At 39.7% G+C, this 24,394-nt stretch overlaps 1 protein-coding gene across 7 annotated transcripts in view; it reads right to left on the bottom strand.

The window, feature by feature from the left end:
- Positions 1–24,394, bottom strand: part of msi2a (musashi RNA-binding protein 2a) — a 197,485-nt gene that overhangs the window by 43,805 nt on the left and 129,286 nt on the right. For all 7 annotated transcript variants that reach the window (XM_065260714.2, XM_065260674.2, XM_065260724.2 and 4 more), the window contains exon 8: positions 4,385–4,467. In XM_065260714.2, coding sequence (XP_065116786.1) covers positions 4,385–4,467 — 83 coding nt within the window. The remainder of the gene's footprint in view (positions 1–4,384; positions 4,468–24,394) is intronic.

A 24,394-nucleotide genomic window follows, 5' to 3' on the forward strand; every position in this document is an offset into this window, starting at 1 on the left:
ATAATATATGAGTGTGTGCTGTGTGTAATTATTATGTATATATAAATACACACACACACACACACACACACACACACACACACACACACACACACACACACACACACACATTCATGTATGTATTTAAGAAACATTTAAATGTGTGTGTATTTATATTTTTATATATATTCTATATTATATATATTTACATGTGTGTATATATATATATATATATATTTATTTATATTTTTAAATATATTCTATATTATATATAAATAAATAATAAATTGATATAAAAAATTAAAAAATTCTGAAATTAATATATGTATGTGTGTGATTAAATATAGAGAATAATTACACACAGTACACACATATATTATGCAAAAAAAAAACTTTTATTTTGTATGCAATTACATGCGATTAATTGTTGCCCAGCACTAATAAAAAATATAAATTTGTGTGTATTTTCTTTCTTTAATTCAAAGGCTGCTTGTCACAAGAGCTGTTTATACTATGACCAATAACCATAACCACAAAATATGTGGAGTTTATACCACAGCTATAACAACAGCAATACAGAGGAATAATATCAAATATCATTTATAAGTAATTTATTTGACCTTTTGAACAATAAAATATTAATAGTTAATCAAAATGCAATTTTTCAGCATTAAAAATGTGAAACTGCAGCACACATGCTTAGATTAAATAGGCCTATAATTTCATCATTCAGTGAAATGTGAAATCGTTACAGTTATCATTATTGTTATCGTTTTATTGTGTTAAAGGGTCTTGACAAATGCTGAGTGGTATGTGAAATGTGCATAGCTCAGGACAGACAGGGACACAGTACTGGTCTGTGTCCATAAGGCACATATGCGCTCTACAGGAACACTATATAGGATCAGATCGATGTTCTCAGAGATAGAGAGGTGTACAGATGTGTTAATAGGTTGCAGGAGGGATGTTTTGAACAAACTGTTGTACAGCATGTCAATTTCAACCGGTCTAATTCTGGACAGCAAGCACTCCAACCAGGCATCATCTAGAGAGATAACATCATGGCCCATTATCTCCACACACACACACACAACACACTGCTGGTACTGTCAAGTGTGTGCTGTAAATAGAAAGCAAGCAAAGACTTTCAGCAGCTAGTATTCAAAAACACTCCATAGATTAAACACAGTGAGCTGTTTCATTACTACAGCCATCTTTAAAACACACAGAAATAAATGCCACAATCACCAGTCTAATGCATTCATCCAAATACTTAAGCTTTAAAATGTGTGTGTGTGTGTTGTATATGTGGTTTACGGGGAATTTATGAATCGTGTACAATGACATGTTTATTATGCAGGAACTGTCACCATAAACTGAACGCCTTAAAAAACATAGTAAATTGTACTTTTTCATAGATTAAGACTGCCAACAGGTTTTTCTGATGGTTGGGGTTAGGGACTTTTGTACAGTATAAAATGCATTACCCTACCAATAGACAGTGAGTGCTTTTAGCTAAAAATAGTCTGAGACAATGGTATCTTTAGCCGTATTAGGGGGCGTGCACACCAAAGCCTTTAGGCCCACAGCTGGCGCATGTTTTCAATTGTTTCCAATGGAATCTCGGCATTTTTCAAAAAAGCCAGCAGCTAGCGGTTTTCTTCCACAACGAAAACCAGCACTCGGCGGTTTTTCCGCGCTCATCGCTGAGAGTTAAAATATATTCAACTTTGGGTGAAAAGCTCCGCTCGTCAATGTCAGTTCTCGCACGGGCGTCCAATCACAGTGGAGGAGGGGCAAGGACATTACCACAGCAACCAACGGTTCACAGCTGAAGTATCAGAGCTACCAAAGCGCCCAGCTGAAGAAAGCTGGCACTCAGCTGAAAAACAGCTGGCATTCGGCGTCCTCCAAAAGTTTTGGTGTGCACAACCCCTTATCGCTACAATGTGCAAACAAACACATGAAGAAAAGCTTTTGGGTAAAATTCACCAGTCAGTCAGTGGCTGTGGGCAGGGCTTTGTTTGTGTGATGTCACATTAATAAGATAATCAAAACAACATGCCTAAAAAGACTGCTTTAGTTTAGGGTGCGTGCACACCAAAGCTTAAAATGTGGCTGAAAACGGAATGACATTGATGAGCTGAGCTTTTCACCCAAAGTTGAATATTTTTTAACTTTAGCCGCTAAGCACGGAAAAAAAGTGGACAAAAAACGCGGACAAAATGCACCAGCTGCTGGCTTTTTTGAAAAGCGCTGCGCTTTCATTGGAAACACCCCTCTTTCTTTCTCTTTCTCTCTCTCCTCCCAGTGAGAAGTTCAGTGGGTTCACCATGACATGGACTCCTCTGGTGTGTGTGTGTGGCTATATACAGAGGCCTTTTCTGGGTCAGGGAGGGTATCTTTTGTTCACTTCAACAGGCTGTAAATAACATTAAATGATTGGAGTGTAAAGTCTGAAGAGGAAGCTTGTGTGATGTGGTGTTACAGCAGGAAGTCTGTGTTGAGGTTCTGTAGTAGTCTGTGTGTATATTACGCATGTCAAAACTTTTAGTAGCAAGTCAATATCAAAAAGTAAAAACAGATCACACAAAATTTTTAAGACTGACTTAATTTGACCCTGAAACCCATACGCTATTTGACTGACAGGCGACTACTTCTAAAGGTTCACATGCATATTTGCATTAACTCTTTCCCCGCCAATGACAAGTTTTTCTGGAAATTCGTATTTAAGCTATTATTCACCAGGTGGCGCTCTTAACCAACTTATAAAACCCGCGCGGTGTTGTTGTAGAAATATCCATATTTAAAACTTTATAAACTAAAATAAATACCTTCCGGTAGCGCCGCCATCTTAGACTCCTCTGTATTCAGGAGAGAGTATTAGCGTAGTGTACGCACTTTTCTTAGTGACGTATGACAAATTCGGAGGGCGGGGGCACAGAGCAGCAGCAGAGTAACCTCCGTAGGCTGCGTAAGCTCTCATCCTGAATGCGGACGCGACTAAGATGGCGGCGCTACCGGAAGGTATTTATTTACGTTAATAAAGTTATAAATATGGATATTTCTACAACAACACCGTGCGGATTACCCTCAGAAGGCCTTTGTTTATCATCCTGGAGCCGTTTGGATTTAATTTGTGAAGGATGGACGCACTTTTTTTGGACTTGAAGGTCGTGGACCCCGTAACATTACATTTAATCAACTGAAAGATCTAAAACATTTTCTAAAATATCCGAAAATGTGTTTGTCTGAAAAACGATGGACATATGCAACTCAGACAGCTTGGGGGTGAGTAAATCACGGGTTTAATATCATTTTTGGCCAAACTATCCCTTTAAGTTATGGATCCAAAAGGCAAAATTTAAGTCACGATTGCTTGATTTTTTGAGTACTAACAGTGTGTAAAGAGAGATGTAGTATGCAGAGTGCATTTAGATTCAGAGCATCTCATCTTATTGTCTAGATTCACCAGTCAGCAAAATTGCAAGGTGAGACAGAAATCAGCTCTCATCAATTTCTAAAAACAAACAGCCTATTTTACCTAATATCAATATTTTGTTCTGTTGTATAAAGTCAGGGTTAGTGAGACGGCCATTGAATGGATGGCTGGAGAGATCATCAAGCTGCTCTATGGACTATATAACCGTTGTAAAGAAAAATCGATCGCATGGGCCCGTGCTCACAAATCTGCAGCCAAATGCTGTCTGTTCCTGGACTCAGAAACAACCTGTCTGTGACGGAGGAAGATCTGAGGGGTTTGATCCTCTTTTTCTGATACTCCGAGCTACCAAGTTCTTCCCCTAAGGGCCCGACTGCTGTCCTACAGGCCCGGGTCACTCATGTATAGTGGGTATCAGCATGAGAGAGCTCCTCAAAAAAAGAGCCGATGGTTTCCACTGTACGGCTCCTGTCAATCAAAATACAGAGCCCTGCAGGCACAGCACACAGCCAGGAGGAGTTCCTCATCTTTCTATCAACTCATCCTTTCATTATTCTGCTCATCCAGCCATTTCTGCCCCTTTGTATAGCTTTCAACAACTAGCCTTGCAAGCGGGACTTTATACTATCAACAAAATCTGTAAATTGAGCAGTTTGATGTTTAAATGATGTATGGGGTGGATAAATCAATGTCATACAGGACTGCTCAGGCATATCTCGTGTACTGTGAGTCCTAAAACCTTTTCAAAAACTTTATAAAGTTTCTGACTCTCCTGTTATTAATTTTTACACACACATACATGCACACTTGTCCACAATTTCACGCTTTCTGGACACCGCACAACACTTTCCACTGTGGCACGTACAGGCGTGCAATTTAAAGACTGCGTTAAATGAGAAATAAAATATTAATCCCGCAAACACCTTCAGAAATTGAAAACTGGCAAATCTGGGGAGCACTTACCATTTTATTATTGATTTCATGAAAATGAATTTCACAGACTTTCTCTACAATGTCTTCACTTTCGAACGTTACGAAGCCAAAGCCTGCGAAAAAAAGAGAAAGAGAAGAGAAACAGTCAGTCGCGTTTCCAAAAGACGGATCCACCAGACGTCGACCTCTGTCTGTCGGAGGTTGCGCCAGAATTCATATCTGAATGGACATTGTCTTTTTGAAAGCGAAGCGCTGATGAAATCGCGCTTATGATGGGGTGGATGAGGGGGAAATCGGACAGCAGAAAAGCACAAAGACTGTTAATGAGATTCATGGAGCCGCGTCTGAATTTCATTAAAAAGCGTTCTGCATTGAAATTTCATCGTATAACAAGCTCCCGTTTTAATGTAAATGCGGGGCTGGAGATCCCTGAATCCGTCTCTGACCGTGGGATTGTCTTCTTTTTTCATATTTATGAAATAAGAAGTATAACCTGGCTTAACAAGGATCTGCCTGTGCTTTCTTTATAATGAGAGAAAGAGAAACGCTTTGTCTGCTGCCGAATCTGTAGCTCACAAGGGAAAATGATTTTCTATTCCTGGGTGTTAAGAGAAGGCCAACGGTGAGAACACAAAGAAAACAATTCAGAGAGAAATATAAACAGTTTCCTCACTGTTTGTTTATAAAGACAGGATGAACTTTAAACAATACAAAACATACACATAACACAATCCTGATCATTTTCACATAAGCAGTGTATTTAACAAGATAAAAGATTCGTAGAAAAGAGGGGATTCGGTGAGAGAGATAAAAGTGTGTGCGTGTTAAGATGCTAATGGCTGGCATTTGTGTACTTTAGCATAGCAGTTATTAAACCAACATCTTAACCCCATTCACACAGCACTTGGGCCCAGAAATTAGCAGAGGCTTTTGTGTGAACACGGACACGTCCCATAAATGTTGGGAGATTGCAAATGGGTTGCAAAACGTTTTGAGCTCCTCCACTTTCGACCACATTTAGGTTCACAGGACCACAAATTCGACCAGATTGCTTTTGTGGTGTAGATGCTCATGTAGTCTATTGTGTTCAAGAAGCCACAAAAGACCGCCTACTTTCCGCCTATTGATCTAATGTGATGTACTGAGCACAATGTTTTTATATCGGTCCTGACTTGTAGTGTTAAACTCACAGTGATTAGCAACATCTTTAGGCTTTCATTTATAAAATTAAAGAGCCACTTTTAGTTTTGTTTCATTCTGTGAGCATATGAAAGTTGCACAACCTTATTTGATAGATTGCTCAAAATGGTCCGTGTCTGGAGGATAGCCAGTTGATAAAACGTGTGTCCTTGAGAACTGTAAGTGGACTTATGTTTTGGGTTTATTTAAGCCTGTTATTATATTAGTCTATAGTTCTTGCAAATTTAAAGTTAGCTAGCTGGTCATTTTGTTGTTTGAGCAACCTGCTACCTAGGTTGCACGTGCCTGTTGATTCGATATAATTGTTAAGCGCTCTTGCTTACGTTATTTATGTGCATTACTTACATGCTACAGTAGTTACACTCTTTTAAGATAATGTAATTAATAGTAGGAAATTATCAGTTTTTACAATCTATCATCGTTCGCCAGACGTTCTACAACATCTGCTTCAGTTTGTGTAAATTAACCCTTTAGTTTCACTTCATCACAACATTTAACATTTAATTCATTAATAACCTAGTATGTGTTGATTTTCTGTCATAGTTTCTTCAAAATTAAGAATTTTATTTGAGTGTTTTTAATAAAAATATTTTCATTTTCATCATGACGCGTACACCCTTTGATTGCCACGCCAACGGCCCCACCCACTCGTCCAACCCTACCACCTTAACTAACAATTTTTTTGTGGGAAACCCTGGATATAATTTAAGAGGGCGTCAATAAACCATCAGTTCTCCCGCTCGTGTTTTAAAGGGGACATCATGGAATTCTGACTTTTTAGGTGCTTTAATTGGGTCCCCAGTACTTTTATCAACCTAGAAAATGTGAAAAAGATCAACCTGGTAACAAGTTTTGGGAAACCATACTCTGCAAAATAGGTCATTGAAATTTGGCTCCCCTTGTGACGTCAGAAGGGGATAATACCGCCCCTTAATCTTCACTATAAAACCATGGAACTGCCATTTAGTGCAGATATCAGCTCATTTGCATTATAAAGGACACAAAAGTGGCACATTTTTGCTCACACCTACAAAGTGGCAATTTTAACATGTTATAATAAATTATCTATACGGTATTTTGAGCTAAAACTTCACATATGTACTCTGGGGACACCAAAGATTTATTTGATATCTTAAAAAGTCTTGTGAAATATCCCCTTTAAAGACTCACCCATAGACCATCCCTTCAAAGTAATCAGGACAAAAAGTAGACAGATTAAAACACCAGGTGTGAACGGCAATGCGTCTTTCTCATACACTTGTGATCCAATCGACCAAACTGCATCTTAATACCAGGTGAAACAGCCTCCTAGACATCAAGAAGTGGAGAGCAAACACTGTGCTAAGGGTTGCCACAATACCAAACTCTAAAATCAAAAGGTCAAACCAAGAGATTTTACTATTAATTCTTTAAATAACAAAGAACCCAAGCTGTGCTATCCGCGCATATGTGACCCTGTCTCCAGGTTAAAGTCTCCTAATCTAATGAGATTTAGAGATTCAAAGTTTGATTTCAATCATTGATATCATTTTAATTTCTATCTTAAAGATTTCAAGGTTATTTTCCACAGAATATTCTTTACGTTATGTCAGATGATTTTATGTAGAAAACAGTAAATCACAAAAAGGGTAGGCTCAGAATTTAATTGATCCTTCATTTCACCCTGGAAATCAATCATAACTAATAACACCTTTACATCGCCTAAGCTATAAAGAAAGCAACAGGTGATCAATAATACAGTAAGTGCCGCTGGGATGATTTTAGTTCTTTAACTAATTGAGATGTTTGGAGCTTCTGCACAGACTCTCTAACACCTCGTACTAGAGGAAACTACTAGAGTCATTTTTCATAGGCAGTGCTGAAGTTTTCCCTGACCCTAATTCTTATCTTAACCTTTTTAAAGATTAAAGATCTATGTAGGTCTCCCCTCTCTTTCTCTAGCGGTCAGCTGGGTGTCAGAATGAAAGCACGGGTCCAGAGGTCAAACACAGCGGACTGTAGCAGCATGTGAAACACACTTGAGATGTGAAGAGATAGAAGACCATGAAAGATAAGACATCAAATACTCCTACACACTCCTACAGACCTGTAGTCAATTACTCATTTTACATACAGCGGGGAAAATAAGTATTTGACACATCTATTTTTATCAATAAGGGGATTTCTAAAGCCTGGGTATACCTTTTTAACGTCCACGTCTGGCCACGCGTCCGCCCAGCTTTCCAAGCTACACGCGGAAGGCCCATTCGACACTATACGCAATACAAATTATTTCTTATTCAAATTATTAGTCTAACAGGGCGTCAGGGCAGCACTGATTTGGCGACATTTACAGTACATTAGAACATTAGGATAGGTGAAGAAAAGTAACCGATCCACCATTGCAAACACAGTTTAGAACAAACAACAAAACAACAAAGAACAGGAATCAAACATTATGATAACAAACATGCTCCACAGCTTTCTGTTCTTGGAAGAAGTAAAAGTTAAAGAAGAAAAACGATAGTGTGTGTGCAAATGCTGTTTATTTCCTTTGTATAATTGTTTGTAGTGGAGTGTCCTGTCTAAATATTTTCACGCGCATGCGCTGTTATACGCGGACTGAACGCGCACTGTCCCGCGGACCCTCCTGACGATGAAAATGACATCATGTGGACGGCACGCATACGCGGATGTCCCTAGTATACTTTCAGCTTAAGTGGGATATTGACACAAAATTACCACCAGATGTAGCCATCAAGCCAAATATTGAATTTATTCAAAGAAATCAGAACATTTAAGTATACAAGTTGAATCATAATAAATAAAGTGAAATGACACAGGGAATAAGTATTGAACACATGAAGAGAACAAGGTGCAAAATGACATAGAAAGCCAGAGGATCACCTGAAATCTGTCAGTATTGAGAGAGAAACCCTGCTTAGTCCTTATTGATGGCCTATAAAGGCTTCTCATTACCCAGGAGGCACACAGGAAAGGCGTCATTGCCGTAACATTTACAGAATGGGCGCGTGTCGTAGTGAGGACAAGAAGTTATGGTTCAGCTCTTTGACACAGGGATTTGAATGCAGATCAACATTCACTATGAGAAATTTCAGCAAACTGGACTGAAGCAGATATCACGGAGCTCGTCACTATCCGCACTGAAAAATTTACCAGGTGCAAGACTTTAAATAAGTCACGTGTCTATACGATCTTTACGGTATGTGTGTGAATGCACGCACAGATCATTGACAAATCATTGGCAGTGTGAATGAACCAAAAATCAACCAAATGTATTTTCCGTAATCTCTGTGTGACAAGGGCTCCATGCTTACACACACAAGACATCAAGAAGTGATGACAATGCACACATACTAAAATCCACACTAACATGTTTCATATCATGCAATTCCACCGGGTGCCTGAAGGCGGCAGTGCTGTGATAACTGAATGTATGGCTGTGGGATAGTCCTGACCTCTGTGTTAACAAACACCCACTCGCTTTCACACACTTACAATCTCACAAACCCACGCGCACATACACACCGCAGAGATTCGTCCAAGTCTCTGTACACACTGAAGAGCCAACACATTTGAGATGAAACATATGCTCATCTCGGCTAAGTGTGGCGGTCTGTCTGCTCCCTGGTGTGGCACTTACCAGAGCTGTATTCACTCAGACAGATGCGAGAACATCCGAGACTGATGCATTGGTTTAAATTAATGCTTATGAAACTGAACTGACCCTGGTAGAGTAAAAAAGACACACGAGTTGTCTTTCTACCTGCTTTTAAACATACAGACGTTATTCTCAGCCTTTGATAAAAGACCGAAGAGCATTCATGGACGGTCTGATGCGTACCGTTTTGTTTTAGATGAATGTTATCCAATCCATTGCTACTTTATTATATCATTGTTGTATCAACAACACTTCAGCTTATATTTGGTCATTATGGCGATTATTAACATCGGCTCTGGCTCGCCACAGACACTATAGCAGGTGTCTCCCTCCATTAGTGCCTGTATGTGCTGCTCATAGTGAAACCGAACACCAGTTTTGCTCCGTCCTCAGCGCTGTTGACCAATCGGCCCTGCAGTCTGACCTCCACGATTCCTGCTGCTTTCACCCCTCCAGGGTCTCTTCAGCGCAGCAGATGGCTAAAGCACCAGCCATCCACGGTTATTAAGACCAACGGCGTCCCTGCGGCACTGAGCACAATCAACACCTCTCTCTCTCTATCTTTGCAACTTTCCCTTCACCTCAAACAATCTGCTTTGACTCCGGCGCAGGTGGCGAGAGGTGTTAGCAGCCTTTTTCCGAGCAGCGTTCCGACTAAAATGCATCTCACACAGAGCAATCAGCCCACGTTCGTATTTCTCTCTTAGGTTACCGGGTTTCCTCCTCGGTACATAGCTCAAATCCATTAAAATGCTAAATCAATGAGACATTAAGTGATCTTTGCATAAAAGCAGACTGGGCTAGCGGCGGTTAGACATGTTTAAAGTAGAAAGCATCAGAGAGAAAGTTTCACTAGACCGTAATTTGCGCGCATAAGACGAATGAGAGAAAAAGCAGTGGCAGCTAAAGTTCATGCGCTATCAGGCTTCATTTTAAAACGTCGACTCTCATGCGGGGATTTTTAAATTGATCTAAATGCTAAGCAGTCCCCCAAGAACATTTACAGAAACACACACACAAGTTGGCCAGCGTGCTCATTAAGATACGAGAAGCTGGCATCTGCAAAAGCACATCAGAGAGTGTAAAAACATCATCTCAAAAACACACAGTTAACTCTGCTAATAGAGGGAGGTTAACGTAAGGATGGGCTCTGGTGTGTGCGGCCTCAGATGGGAGAGAAATCTAATAAACACTGAGGGATGGAGATCCATTACGCACACAGGACGATCGCCGCTGTGGGACAGTTTTAGATTACACCACATGGGGAGAAATCATTAGCATCCTGTTGGAAACATGTGGTGGGCTGTGTCGTGTCCTCTGTCCTGGACGCAATGAGACCTACTTACACCAGACTGACCACACTTGGAGATTAAGTTATAGCACTTAAACATGTCCTTCTGCTTCAGGAGAAATAGTGAACAATGTTAAAAACAATTTAAACATAAATTTAGCTAAATTGCTAACATATTAGGACCTGTTTTGAAAAGATATATTTAAATTTTTGTGTTTTGTCATTTACACAACACTAAAAACGTTTTATGCGTATTGGCCATTCATTTATACGACAATGCCGTTTTGGGGCCATGAAAATGCAAACTTTTGAAAACAGGTGCAATTACCGTATTTTCCGGACTATAAGTCGCATTTTTTTCATAGTTTGGCTGGTTCTGCAACTTATAGTCAGGTGCGACTTGTAAATCAGTATGAATTAATTTTGACATATATGAACCATGAGCCAACATTATCGTTTACAGTCGCGAGAGTCCTCTATATGCTTCTCCTGTATTTATGTAATTCAATGAATTCAGTGATGTGGAATGACGAGCCTGCAAATTTGATGCGCGTTGGCTTGTTCTGTTCATTTAGCCTATTCAGCCTTGTATGTTCAATATGCTATTGTGTATTGTGTAAATAACTGATGTTGTTATGTTAACGTATGGACACCTATTCAGGCTGCTGTTCTGTGTGCTATTGTTTAGTTGAATAACTTGACTTTCCAGATTAAATGTCTGTTCTTCGGCTTGGATTTTGTGAAATATTTTTCTAAATAAATGCAACTTATGCTCTGGAGCGACTTATAGTCTGGTAAATACGGTACATGTGCATACATTTGTAAAAAATGGTAACGTCACACACATGTGTATTATGCAATCAATCTTTGAGCAAACATCATCAACTACTGTTTGGCCTGGCATTCATAATACAGCGTTTTAGTCGTTTTCGTGGATTTGTGTAAATAGGCACCGTTTTGACAGCATTGTCATTTCTAAAGATTTTTTTTTGCACATTGTGGTCATGTAAGCATACCCTTACTTATATGTTTCTTCTCATCTTGCGTTATTTATTACACATTACATCATATAAATAGAAAAATATAAGTTGTAAAAGTAGTTAGTGTACGTAGAAAAAAAGTGGAATGAGACAAACTATACTTAAAGTCTCTGAAAAGTAAAGTCTTACTGTGGGTTCGCACCAGACGTGAGTTCAACTTTTTGCGCGAGTAGATTACATACAAAGTCAATGTAAGACGCAATCAGATGCGTCCTCACGTGGGGCGATGCGAATGACGCAATATGGGTGGCGCGTTTGCTGCGAAAACACGCGCTATTCGTCTCAAACGAGTCTTCGCCCAAGTTGAAAATATTCAACTCGAGCAAAAAATTCGCATAATATGAAGTTAAATCCTGTGAGTAATCTAGAGCGAGTAACGTGATGCCCCGCGTTTGGTGTGTACGTAGCATTAGGGGCGGTTCACATTTTGCATCTAAAACCACGCAGAAAATGCAACCGTTGGTTGGTTCTTGTCACATGACCTGCGGTGCGCTTGCAGCATTCTGAAAAGTTTAGATGTTTTAACTCGTGGTGCGGGTCGCCACCATGTCGCTTCCATTAGTAGTGTGCATACCCCGCGCCTACATTTGAAATAACGAACTTGAGTGTGCAAAAGACGCGAAATGTGAATCGCCCCTTAAGCTATACTTTGTATTTACGCATACGCAAGGGTCCACATACAGTGTGAGTGTCGCATATTGCGTCATCAATATAGAATAGATAGTACAAATGTACGCATAGGTGAATGTATTATTAGCACAGGAGAGGCACTTTTTTCGCAATGCGCATGCGTTGAACGTCTGTTTCCACGTATGAGTCAGATAAACTATGCTGTGCGTTCAACCATGCGTTTTCATGTACATGTAAAAACAAACTATACTACACAATTTAATATTTTACTGTATGTACTATTGTTTCTCAGCTAAAAATCAACTCATATTTTTACTAATACAAGATAAAATCTAATTTAGAATAGTTTTTAATCTTGGTGAAATTAGCACTCCGTGTGAATGCTGTTTAGCACACAACGCTGTTATCCAATCAGACAAGGGCTGTACATCTTCCATCAATGTCCATTGTCCCCAAATAGCCATAGCGTTGGTCACCTGCAGAGCAGAAGGCCAGTGACCTACACGTGTATCAGACTGACATGTGCTACTAAAAATCAAGCCATGACCTGCTCTGTCAATCAAACAGAGTACCCAGTCACAGCACAACAATGCAGGAAAAAAACAACAAGACAAAAACAAAGTGAACAGCTTCTGAGGAGGAGCAGCAAACAGCGAATATGAATAAATAACATGCTAGCAGACAGCTTTATCCAGAACAAAACGCTGAAGTATTGTGATGTCGAACGCGACCAATTACAGTGAGAGAGAGAGAGCGTCAGGTGATTTATCAATGGTGGTACTCCAGCACGTAACGATTGTTTCATTAATAAAAACAAAAGTTCCGCTATGTTTTCCCGAGGAATCCCATATGATGAGCTCCTTTAACCCCGGCGCAGACTGAGAGCATTAAATATGCTTTTGGTCGTTGGCTCCACTGACTTCATCAACATCAGACCCGTAGCCTCTACAGCCAATTAAAAGGAGAGGGAGGTAAGGAAAGCCGAGGGTGTTTATTTACCTGAACACCCTCCAGTGAATCCAGGCCATTAAGAGGGGATAGCGGCATCAGCTCGGATCAGAGCATAGATAAATAACAGCTTCCAGAGGCTTCTGTTCAATACACACACACATCCTAGACATCGAGCTTGCCTTATCGCCAACACCTGTTTTGAATCATGCCTTTGCATACATATTTCATCATATATAGTTATATTTAAAACAACACACACTAATAAATCGTGCTATGAGACTAGCTATGTGAATGAAGAAAATAAACAAGGTCAATACAAATGTTATGTTTACTTTTAAACAGCCAATAAAACAATTCAGATGCCAAAGACCTACAAAACGGCCCACACTGAGCATCAGGGTGAAAGGTTACAGGTGGAAAGAGTTACCCGTTTCCTGCGGCCCGACCCCTGAATGGGATAAACCGCTGTATTTTATGCACTCGCAGCTGTGTGTTCGTGTCTGTCTCGACCGGTGAGGGAGGAAAAGGTAAGCCTCGCTGCTTTACCGGTTTTATTTATGCCTGTCGCTTCCAGGAAATCTGTGTGTGTGTGTGGGCCACCTGCTTGCAAATTCCCTATAAATTTAATGATTACTCCGGTTCATCTCGGCTTTCCATGCTGTCAGTTTGAATCAACGTGTTACAGATTCTCTCTCATGCGTGTGTGTGTGCATGTTTTCGGCGACTTAATCCTACAGCTTTCTTTTAGATGGTTTTAAGTATGTGTTTGGTACTGCTTTTCACATTTAAAACTTATAGGTCTTGTTTTGTTTGTATTGTCAAAAACACAATACAGAAAATCTGGTAAGAAAGCTTTTGCAAGGGGCATAAATGTAAAGCAAATGCAAATGTATGTGTGTGTACGCTCTGCAGGTGAATGCTGGGAAACTATTTTGTCTGTGTCTCAATGTAGGTCAGCTAACAGCACAGGCCATCCATTCCTGTGTCCTACTTCTAGATTCACAAACATGTTGTGGTTCTACCTCTCATGTAAGCCAGCCCTTCTCCCAAGAGCACAAGACAGAGAGAGAAAGAGAAAATGGCAGAAAATATGAGAATATGTGATCAGAAAAGCAGAAAATATGCATCAGTAGCTGCGTTTCCATTAGCCTTCAATTGTGCAAGCTTAAATTGAAACATGAAATTTTGCAAAAACTCCTATGTATCGCAAAAAAGTTTCTTTTAAGGTATTTTTTAAATATTTGAAGGAGAGGACAGCTTAAGACAGGATTCGAACTTGGGTCGGCGAAAGTGTGTCTGCACGTATGTCGGAGCAGTGGCCACTACACCACCAAAAAGTTTTTACGCTCGCGTGAGGTTGTTTCTTTAAAAAGGAATATTTTTTTCACATTTAGGTCACCTGGCGTATGTAAAAGTCACATGATCGTTCTTTAAAGATGGCGCGTTATGTTTTGACACCTCATACGAGCCTGCTCTAACAGGGTTCCCATGGGTCCTTGAAATCCTTGAAAGTTTGTGAACCTTGGTGAATAAATTCAAGGCCCTTGGAAGTTTTTAAAAATATAAATAATACATAGATACAGGTCATTGAAAGTGCTTGAATCTATTTTATGCAAGAAGTTTTCTGGAAATAAAATCCATTTATCCATATTATGTAACCATTCTTGTTGTGTTTGACAAATGAAAACGTCTCATGTTACCTATGTAACTGTTGTTCCCTGAGAAGGGAACAAGACGCTGCGTCCCCTTTGCCATACTTCCTGCGCTCCTGTAATTCCGTCTTTGGCAATATTTCAGATAGCGATATACTTCCTGGCTCCCGCGTCACCCTGTCTTTGTCATTAAGGCTCAATATTGGTTGAATTTGATATACACATTCAGACGCATCACAAAGTGTCACCGCAGTGACGCAGCGCGAGTTCCCTCAAAAGGGAACTGTAACAATGAATCTTTAAAGGTAACACGATGTAACCTTGCTCTCACTTGAAATGTGTCCCCACATTTAGTCCTTGAATTTGAGGGTATTGGACCTGGAAAGTCCTTGAAAGGTCCTTGAATCTGAAGTTAACTAAGGTGTGGGAACCCCTTCTAAGTATAACTGTGCTTTCACACCACCACCGGCATGAGCGTCAATAAAAGCTTTGGCTGCCCTACCAACGACGCTTTAAAAACGGAGGTTTCCACCATTTTATTGTTTGCCGCCAAACGTTTCCGCTTTCTGATTGGTTGCTGCCGAACGTTTCCACCTTTCCATTGGTTGCGTCGAACCCCATCATAGCTCATTACAATAAAGTTCAAAAGTCCTCGACGCTCACACTGTACATGACGCGGCACTGCTTGACGGAGCTCGTTGAAAATGAATGACTTCTGGCCACTTTGATGTTCTAGCCGGTGGCAGTGTGAAAGCATAGTAAGAGATTTTACTTGCCATTTTTGTTTGGATAACTCGCCTACATCTCCTTTGATTAAATATAATAGCTAGTGCGGTGGCTGCGATATATGTAAAGCTACCAACATCCATCGGAATGATTTTTGGAGTTTTGGAAAAATTATGTTTGAGTTGCATAACATCAGTAATTTGCAATCATTTTTTATGGACTTTGGGGCAGTTCACCATTGGCATCTTTTGTGCGTGCAAATACGTAACTTTGAATGTAGACGCGCGGCAGGCGTCAGTGCAGCAGCCAGTTCAAAATACTTCATTTTTCAGAATGACGCGTTGTGGGAAAAGTGTTGGAGAAAGCGGTGTTGCGTTTTCCACACGGTTTTAGATGCAAAATGTGAACCGCCCCTTTTATAAATTCTTAAAAGTTTTATGCAAATCTGTAATGAAAACCAAGTAAATAACTGAAATGTCAAACAATCACCCAGGTGTTTCATAGAGAATACAAAATGTTCAATGTTATCAAACATTGAAAAGACAAGTTGAAACCGAAGCCAAAATGCAGTATTTTCTAAACTACAAGCAGAAGAATCTCATAGCAAAGACCTGTTTATGAAAATGTCCTTTCCCTGCTGTATGGTGTGGCTTTGGTTTCTTCAATTCCACTGAAATAAACCTCTAATGGAACAGCAAAACCCCCTGCTGTATATGTCACAAATCTTAAAGAGTCCCTATTTGAGATTTCCATTTCTCCGCAACTCAAGAGTTTGACGGGCATCATTAAAGAACTGTGGAACAATTGGGCTCTTCCCAGTCAGGCTCTTTTGGGTTGGAATTCCTTTTGAATACATGGCTTTCTGGAGTTCACTGACTGATACAGATAATGTGCATTTATTCGTTTGAGATGAGGGGTTAATTTGAATAAAACACAATATGTAACAAATTATAAATGAAATGGCGAACAGAAAGACTATTGTCTCTGGATTAGTATCGCAAAAGCTAAGGATGTTTCTGAGGTTATGGTAGAAAAGAGGTGAGAAGAATGAAAGAATATGAGAGAATGAGAGTGAGCACATTTCTCCATCTGTGCATTCACTCTTCCTGTAATTGCATTAGAATTTCAATGGTGCTTCTGAAAAGCACAGAAAGGGAGCGAACCCTTCAGATGAATCAGACAGCGGTGAACATTTAAAGTGAATCACACGCGAACTCGCCATAAAGTAGCATTGATTAAACTTAATTAGGCTTTTGGTGGGCACTCAGACTAGACTCGGTGTGTGTGAGCGTTTTAAAAGCCACACAATGGATCAGTTCATCTGTAACGGTACCACTTGTGTTTGTTCAGCGGAGACGCCGAGATGAATCCTCTGGCTTAGATAAAGTGAAGCGATAACATTTAAGAGTCATTAGTTTACATGGGGCCGTAATAACTGCAGGCTCCTCTTAAACAATACTGACTGGAATGTATTATAAGAGCCACAGAGAGCAAATCAGAGCATGAAAACCAAAATGAATTCCTTCTCGGTTGACCGGCCTTGATCAGAGCGACCACTTACGCAAAACGCGCGCGCACCCGGGAGACCGATGAGATGCCACTGGATGTTTGAAATCATAACTTTGCTGCGTTCTCAGCTCGCTGGGTTTGTTCAGATCCCCGGTGGAGTGTAATTGGTATAATTCGTTGAATTAATCAAACCGGGAGGTGCTTCAGTCTGCGGCTAAGCCTGTATGAATTCGCTTTATTGCAAAGATCGACGTCATTCTCACATAAAGTCTTTTGTTTATTTATCCGTTCAACCTGCCACTTCTTATGGAGTGAGATTAGTCAACACATTCAGACACAAGTTACACACAGAAAGTGTTTTGTGTATAACAACATACGTTGACATCATTTTTTGTTCTTGTTTGGACCATAATACTTAATTCTGTGTAACTGAAACCTGTTGTACACAAACATGGACCAATACACTGCTTCATGTTGAAAGAAAAATATTTGGTTATTATATTTATTGGTTCTTCCTAACCCCAAAATAGCTGGAGGAAATCTGAAAAAAGACAAACCAAAACTCTTTGGAGATTAAAGGCAAATTGTAAAATAAGACCTAGGACCCAAAACATCCCAGACAGGAGACCAATTTGTGCCAAAGTCGGCAGCTCTGGTGTGGATCCGGTGCGGATCCGGCCCCTGAGTGGTCTGATGTCTGGGATGTTCCAGAGTGGACTATGGAGTAAAGGTCTTCAGGGGTCCACTTAGATCCAAATATCCGAGGTGCGACACGAGACGCGAGCGGGTTCAGGCCTAAAACTTTCACTTGTGCCTCGGACACGGGTCGGGTATAATATTAGGGCCTTTGGGTCTCAGGTCATTTAAAATGAATGTTTTTTGCCGTACGAACCGAAATATCGCTTGTGTGCATCGAGTCCTTTTACAACCCCCTTCTTGCTTGCTAAGAGCACTTGCAACATTGTGTAGCTGGCAGTAGGTTCATTTTCGTTGAGCAAGACATGTTAATCAAATTTGTCATCAGATAACAAATGAAAATAAATAGCACAGAAGGCCAAATTGGTTCAGAGGCCATCAGGGTTTCTTTCTGTTTGACTGGTGCGTGCAGGGCTGCAGACTGCACACACATCAGTGCCGTAAATATTCGGGTCCAGTCGGGTAAAAAATAATTGCCACTGGGTCAGACTCTAATTTTCTCACGTATGTCTTGGGGGGGTCTTTCTTTAAAAAATGATTATGCATTATGCATTTTGGGGCCGGGAACGTTGTTTTGGACCTCTACTATGGAGTTTAGATGCTCATAAAATAATACCCAAGTCAAGACACCAACATTAGTCCATGTGTCATTATTAACATCAAAACTTTTTTCTTCCAGGAAAGATCTTTTTCTTGAATCCAGTAAGTGACTCTGTAGGCATGTAGCCACTCATCAGAGCTCTCAACAATCGGTTAGAGATCACCGTTGACGTGATGTTCCTTCAGCAGGAATTCACTCTCCTTCACGATGCACGGCACATCACTGACAGAGAAAGATCAACGGTACAAGACAAAGAAATGTGAAATCACTTAAGTGTCTTCAGCCTTGGTATGTGTGGGCTTTAAATGTCAGCTCTGTCAGGGATCACACACACTCTCTCTTTCCCAGAACAGAATAAAAAAAACGGGAAAAAATGCATCTCTTTATGCCGCACTGCCATTAGTGATTCAGCAAGCCGACTTTGCTTAAGTGTACAAGACAAGTGAGCCAACTGTGCAGAGGAGAGATTATACTTCAGTTAATTATTCACAAAACTGTTTGATTTGACGTTTTTTGGGTTTAAAGTACCTCACTGATGATAGATCTATATACAGAAAGATCAGCCATTTTCAGTCATCCCAGCGTCCTGTTGTCATGGATACCCTGTGACATCCCTATGTTTCAAGACACCACAACACTCTCAGTGCATAGGTACAAAAAGGTGCCACTGGCGCGTACCTTTTTCAAAAAGTACACTCATAAATGGTACATATTAGGACGTTTTTATGGGGTACCATTGAAAGCTTTTGTAGCTTTTTCAGACAGTTCACTTTTGAAACTTTTCTGACTTGCATGCATGTTATCCTGAACGCAATCTACATCCTGTAAAATACACCTTAGAGCAGATATATCCACACAGTGAGTCTTTCTCCTCTGGGACCAACCGAAAGTCTTGTGAGCCCTTATCCCAGCGGTGCCCAACCCTGGAGATCTACCCTCCTGCATATTTTAGTTCCCACCCAGCTTCAACACACCTGACTCTTATTTTTAGGTAGCCCTGAAATGCTTGATTGATCAGGTGTGTTTGGATGAGGTTTGGAGCTGAACTCTGCAGTAGATCTCCAGAAACAGGGTTGGTCACCACTGCCTTATCCTATCCCAAAATACCACCTACAGTAGCAAGTAACAAAGCATGGCCCATGGCTGTGATGTAACTAAAGCATACTAGCCCTTTAATTATACAAATATACAGTATACTTAAAGGAATATTCAATTTTCTTAAAAGAAAATCCAGATAATTTACTCACCACCATGTCATCCAAAATGTTGATTTTATGTTAGAAATTATGTTTTTTGAGGAAAACATTGCAGGATTTTTCTCATTTTAATGGACACCACCACTTAACACTTAACTCAACACTTAACAGTTTTTTTCAACGGAGTTTCAAAGGACTATAAACTATACCAAACGAGGCATAAGGGTCTTATCTAGCGAAACGATTGTAATTTTTGACAAGAAAAATAAAAAATATGCTCTTTTAAACCACAACTTTTCGTCTAGGTCTGATCCAGCGCAACCTAACGTAAATGCGTAGTGACGTATAGGGAGGTCACGTGTTACAAATATAAAACTCACGTTTGCTGACTATTTTAAACAATAAACTGACACAAAGACATTAATTAGTATCAGTTGACATACAACAACGTAGAAACGGTCCTCTTTCACCACATTTGTAAACACTGTGGCGGAGTTTCGCGTTCGTCCTCTGTGACCTCTTGACGTGATGACGTACTGTATTGCGTCGGGTCACGCTAGCGCATGACGACCGGATTTAAACGAGAAGTTGTGCTTTAAAAGTGGATATTTGTTATTTTTATTGTCAAAAATGAAAATCGTTTTGCTAGATAAGACCCTTATGCCTCGTTTGGGATCGTTTAAAGTCCTTTGAAACTCCGTTGAAAAAACTGTTAAGTGTTGAGTTAAGTATTAAATGTTGGGCTCTATTAAAGTCCATTAAAATGAGAAAAATCCTGCAATGTTTTCCTCAAAAAACATTATTTCTTCTCGACTGATCAAAGAAAGACATCAACATTTTGGATGACATGGTGGTGAGTAAATTATCTGGATTTTTCTTTTAAGAAAATGGAATATTCCTTTAAGTGTTGAGTTAAGTATTACTGTAAATGTTGGGCTCTAATAAAGTCCATTAAAATGAGAAAAATCCTGCAATGTTTTCCTCAAAAAACATAATTTCTTCTTGACTGAACAAAGAAAGACATCAACGTTTTGGATGACATGGTGGTGAGTAAATTTTCTGGATTTTTCTTTTAAGAAAATGGACGAATCCTTTAAACGTACAGTTGTAATAAGTATTGTCAACACCAACAGCCAAAAAAACTGCTCTCATCTTTTCATTTTATAGGGTCTGTTATAAATCCTTACACAATTTATTTAGGACTCCCAGGCCACCGAGGTTTCAAAACACACACAAACCAAAAAATTTAGATTTGAACTCATCAGAGACAAAGACAACAAACAAACACACAAACCTGTTGAATTATTAGTAGACAGATCATGCCCTGAGATCCTCTCTCTCTCTCTCTCTCTCTCTCTCACACACACACACACACACACACACACACACACACACACACACACACACACACACACAATAGCACTCCAAGCTAAATTACAGCCAGGTGAAAATGCTGAACAAGTCCAGAGCTGCATGCCGCCTCTCAGGTTCAACAATTAGCACTCAAGAGGGACGTTTCTGATAATTAAATCTGAATGTGGAATAAGTGAGAGAAACTGGGAATTTCGAGGAAGAGGTGAGAGAGAATAAGAGATGTGTAGTGAGAATTTAGAGCTTACTTGTGTATTATACAGTCGAGAAAAATAGTCAAAAAAGTACCCTTTTAAAAAGTACACCTTTGCACCTAAAGAGCTCATATTAGTACCTCAGAGGTACAGTAGTACATGAAAGTTTGTGAATCTGGGGGGAAAAATTCAAGACCCTGAGAAGTTTTTGAAAATATACATACATAGATACAGGTCATTGAAAGTGTTGGAATCTATTTCATGAAAGAAATTTTCCTGGAAAAAAATCCATATTATTCCCTGTGTAGAGTAGGATAATATCATAAAAACTTTTAAAGGACACGTGCTAAACTGTTCGCTTTAAATGCTTATATCTTCTGTATGCCAATGTTGATTCATACCAAAATGCTTTTTTGCATAGTTGTGTTTGACACATGAAAACGTCTCGGGTAACGTATGTGACTGTTGTTCCCTGAGAAGGGAACGAGATGCTGCGTCTCCCTTGTCATACTTCCTGCATCTCTGTAACGCCATCTTTGGCAATATTTTAGATAGCGATATACTTCCTGGTTCCCGCATCACCCTTGTTGTTAAGCATCACCATTGGTTGAATTTGATATACACATTCAGACGCACTTACCCCTGGAGGCGTCCCCAAAGTGTCACCGCAGTGACGCAGCGCGAGTTTCCTCGAAAGGGAACTGTAACAATGTATCTTAAAGGTAACACAATGTAACCTGGCTCTCACTTGAAATGTGTCCGCACATTTAGTCCTTGAATTTGAGGGTATTGGACCTGGAAAGTCCTTAAAAGGTCCTTGAATTTGAAGTTAACTACGGTGTGGGAACCCTTATTAGATGGACATTTTACAATACCACTCTTACTCCACGACATCAATTATATGAGGAGTCATTTATACATCTACCATATCTCCACATACACACACATATACAATATATAAATACAAACATACAAAATCACAAACAGTACATTTATACTCAGTACAATGTAGTAAAACAAAGACTATCGATAGTGCCAGGTTGTACTCATTGCAACATAAGTGTGTTCTAAACAAGCTAAAGCTAGGAACTATTTTTGACTATTTTTTTCTGACAGTGTAGACAGGCATTTGCAGTCTATCTATAATGAACAGAAAAATGGCAATACTTGGTTGATATTGGCTTGCAGATACGCAGTATGCTGTAATGCTATGACAATCAGTGGTCTGGAAATTCCTAGGAGGAATGCTCATTTTGTGTATATCTGCAATGGAAAGTGCCAAAGATTTGGACATGTAGGTAGCTTACTAAGACTGTGATCATAGCATCAAACATTTGAAAGAAAGTCAAGAGTTTTGTTTGAAGTTGTTTGCAAGAAAACAAGACATTACTGAGCATTGCTGCATATTCCACTTTGCTTTCACATTTGTCTGGTTGCAGAGTTTCATGTTCACGTTTGCTTGAATCCAAATGAAATAATAAAATAATAATGAAATATAATCTGGATGTGAAGATATAGTTAACCGGTCACTGATTTATGTTTGGGAATTATTTGGCATGTATTACTTGTGGACAAACTACAATCTTCACACTTTAATTTGAAATTTTAAAATTAAATTTTTAATCTTTTCTTATTCTCTATATAATCATATAAAGTGACTGCTAGGCTATTACTGTTTTTTTAACAGGATGGACTATTATTGTAGTACTAGCAATTTACATAAACCCACCGCTAAATCCACATTTCCACTGCACATGACAAACAACGGCCAATAAAGCAAAAGTCATTCACTTCTCATGGAGAGTCACACAAGGGTTGTGTGGGTTTACAACCATCTGTGGAAGCAAAATTTTCGTATTCGATATGACCTTCTGCGCTGCTTTTCTGGAAAAAACACGGATTAACGGTCAAACTGAAAGTTCATTTCGTGTGCCACTACACTGTAAAAAGTGAAAAGTTGGATCAACTTAAAAAAAAATACTTCAATTGGTAACACATAAAAACAAGTTAATTTCACTTTAGGTGAAAAATTGTATTCAAAATAAACTTAAAAAGTTACCTCAATAGGTAACACCTAAAAAAATTAAGTTAAACCAACTTTTCCCTTTTTACAGTGTATGGGGCGAATTCAGAAAGTCATGTCCGAATGTTATATAAAGTGAAAAGGTGGCCTAAATGAGAAAAAAATTGCTTATGTGAAAAAACAAGTCGACCAGAGGACCTATTTTAGTCTAGAAAAACGACTCTTGGCCAGAATAACCTACATAGAAGACCCTACTTTATGGACATGGCCTGTCTACGTAAAACTGTACAAGCAAAAACAGAAAGTAGAGCAAAAGTGGAGCAGATAATTTCAACATCACTTTCTTAACTATAAGTAGATCCAGCCGAGTATCTCTCTCTCTCTCTCTCTCTCTCTCTCTCTCTCTCTCTCTCTCTCTCTCTCTCTCTCTCTCTCTCTCTCTGGCTTTGGTTTCAGATGGGTTTGTGTGTCAAAGCCCTCATTATTTCCTTTACTGTTAACAAGGCTCTTCATTAGACCGACCCGCTCACTTTTTCACACATTGACACACCCCGCTTCCGTTACCATGCCAACCACCCGACGCTGTCACTCTCAGCTCCGGATGTCTTTATCAGCTTCAGCAAATGCACTATTGGACTGAAGAGCTCTGCAATTGACGTCTTATCAGACCAAAAAATAGAAAGTATGTGAGAGATCTGCATCCATCTCGCCGTCATTCACACAGCACAGAAAAATCTCTCCGTGTGTAATGAGCCATGTCTGGTGTGACAGGACACATCGTACACACGTGCTCGGGTGTTAATGGTGATTTATGCCGTGAAGGCAGGTATTTCATAAAAGCACATATTGGTCTTTGTTGGGCGGTTCAATCATATTCAGATACATTGGCGCAATGTCTTTTCATTTGTTGGCCTCAAACAGCGCGCTGTCAATGCCTTAAATATTTCTATATGTGTTTTATTACTTTGAAATCCAATTTGTGTTAAAATGGTCGAGTCTTGACGGGCTCATTCCTCATACAGCGCGTGTATGTGTGCGGGTTCTTTTTCGGGGAAAAATATCATGGATTTTTCTTTTGAAATAGAGTTTGTCTGCATAGTAAATCAAACTTTAACACAAAGCTCTCTTGCCGGTCCACAGACCATGTACGGTCTACAGGTCAGCAATACCAGCCTTTGGCCACAGCTGTGTGTATGCGTGAGATGGATCAGCTGAGGAGCAGGAAGGAGAGGCAGGTCTTCATCCTCTGTCCATCAAACTGCTCTTGACAGCTCTCTTTGGACAAAAAGTGTGTGTGTG

The sequence above is a fragment of the Paramisgurnus dabryanus genome, chromosome 10, assembly GCF_030506205.2.
Source record: "Paramisgurnus dabryanus chromosome 10, PD_genome_1.1, whole genome shotgun sequence".
Taxonomy (NCBI): domain Eukaryota; kingdom Metazoa; phylum Chordata; class Actinopteri; order Cypriniformes; family Cobitidae; genus Paramisgurnus; species Paramisgurnus dabryanus.